At 59.8% G+C, this 2,188-nt stretch overlaps 1 protein-coding gene across 1 annotated transcript; it reads left to right on the top strand.

The window, feature by feature from the left end:
- The first annotated feature begins 515 nt into the window (after window positions 1–515).
- Window positions 516–1,478, top strand: LOC139707730 (olfactory receptor 9S13-like). Its single transcript, XM_071619419.1, has one exon. The coding sequence runs from the start codon at window positions 516–518 to the stop codon at window positions 1,476–1,478; it is 963 nt and encodes a 320-aa protein (XP_071475520.1).
- Window positions 1,479–2,188: the final 710 nt, after the last annotated feature.

The following is a 2,188-nucleotide window of genomic DNA, read 5'->3' as shown; positions in this document are numbered from 1 at the left end:
TGCTAAGCACAGGCTCAGAGTCTGCAGGCTGGGGCTGCGGCTCCTATATTTCCACCAGCTCCCAGGGGCCAGGGACGCTGCTGGCTCAGGACCACGCTGTGCACAGTAGGCCAGGGACAGTGGGGAGGACAGGCCATCCTATCACACCCAGTCAGTCCTCCAGCTCCCCAGCAGATGGGCACCCTCCCTACCCCGTGGCCAGATGCTCATTCCACTGGGCCCAGGGATGGCCCTGCGTCCTCACCAACCTGGACAGCTCTGCTCTGTCCCTCTTCCCACGTGAGTCAATGACCTTGGCCTTGGGGTGGGCATTCCAAGTATCTTCAGCTCATCACAAGGTCAAGCTGTGCAGTCAGGTGGGCACCACCAAGGGGGTGTTCAAGAATTCTCTGGTTCAGTGTGCAGCATGGCACTGACACGTCTCTGTACTCCACAAAATACGTGACCACGTCCCGTAACCTGCTCAATCTCACTGCCTCCTCTGTCCTCTCTGCCTGCTGTCCCAGTGCAGGGCCATGCCGACCCTCAGAAACGGAAACCTCTCAGCACTGCCCTGGCGGGAGTTTGTGCTGGAGGGCTTTAGAGGAGGGGTGGAGATTCAAGCTCTGCTCTTTGCTGTCTTCCTGGCCCTCTATGTGCTGACCGTCCTGGGCAATGTCACCATGATCGTGGTCATCACCCTGGATGCCCGCCTGCACTCCCCCATGTACTTCTTCCTCAAGAACCTGTCCTTCCTGGACCTCTGTTACTCCTCCGTCATCGCCCCCAATGCCCTGGCCAACTTCCTCTCCTCCAAGGCCATCAGCTTTAGGGGATGTGCCACCCAGCTGTTCTTCTTCTCCTTACTGGCTACCACTGAGGCTTTCCTCTTGGCTGTGATGGCCTATGACCGCTTCATGGCCATCTGTAGCCCCCTTCAGTACCCTGTGACCATGTGTCCTGCTACGTGTGTCCGCCTGGTGCTTGGAGCCTACTGTGGAGGCTGCCTCAACTCCATCATAGAGACCAGCCTCACCTTCCAGCTGCCCTTCTGCAGCTCCAACCGCATCGACCACTTCTTCTGTGACGTGCCCCCCCTGCTCCGGCTGGCCTGTGCCAACACGGCTCTCAATGAGCTGGTCATGTTCGGCCTCTGTGGGCTCATCATTGTGGGCACCACTCTCGTGGTCCTGGTCTCCTATGGCTACATCGCAGTGACCATCCTCAGGATGCGCTCAGGATCTGGGCGACACAAGCTCTTCTCCACCTGTGGCTCCCACCTGACAGCCGTGTCTCTGTTTTATGGAACTGTGTTTGTGATGTACGCCCAGCCAGGAGCCGTGGGGTCCATGGAGCAGGGCAAGGTGGTCTCGGTCTTCTACACCCTGGTCATCCCGATGCTCAACCCCCTCATCTACAGCCTGCGGAACAAGGACGTGAAGGACGCCCTGAGGAGGCTGGGACAGGTACACAGCCAGGCCAAGGATGGTGTCCCCTGAGACACAGTGTCCAAGGGCCTAGATGGGTGGATCAAAGGGTTCTAAACTGCACTCTGTCCCTCCACCTTTCCTGCTTCCTCTTCTTTCTTCCTCCTTTGTCCACCCTGCGTCCCGCCCTTCGTCCCAGCACATGGGGACCAGCAGTCGCTAAGCAGGAGAGTGAGTCCTGCCTGCTCTGACCTTCAGAAGTGTCCTGAGCAGGGCTGGGCAAAGCTGCTCCCCTCCATGGGAAACACCTGTGGGCACTTTCCTCGGTGCCTCCACAGGACCCCTTCATGGGGCAAGCAGACCTGGGGGGTGCCTCTGTGGCCACTTGGAGGAGACGAGTCAACATCCCTAGCAACTTTCACAGACAGTCCCTCTCCCCGACAGCCAGGTGGCCACTGCAGGGCCTCCTGCCCGCACCTCTCTCTTTAGGCTCCCGATCCACCCCACTGTCAGAGAGATGGGTTTCAAGTGACTCTCCCAACACAGGCCAGCTTTCCTTAGGGTGCGCTGCAGTCTGCAGGGCCTGGGCCCACAGAGGCCGGGTCTGCACGGGCTGCCTCTCAGGAAGGAGTGGGCCAGCATGGTGGCCGTCACACAGGGGCAGGCGTGTGCTCTCATCCGCCATGCACAGCTCAGGTAACACCACCAGCTCACAGGCAGACACTGACCCAGTGCCCAGAGTCCACCCTCTCCCTCCTGCGTCCCCTCCCAGACTAAGCCGT

Source organism: Marmota flaviventris, chromosome 11, assembly GCF_047511675.1.
Source record: "Marmota flaviventris isolate mMarFla1 chromosome 11, mMarFla1.hap1, whole genome shotgun sequence".
Taxonomy (NCBI): domain Eukaryota; kingdom Metazoa; phylum Chordata; class Mammalia; order Rodentia; family Sciuridae; genus Marmota; species Marmota flaviventris.
This window is presented reverse-complemented; position numbering and strand designations above follow the sequence as displayed.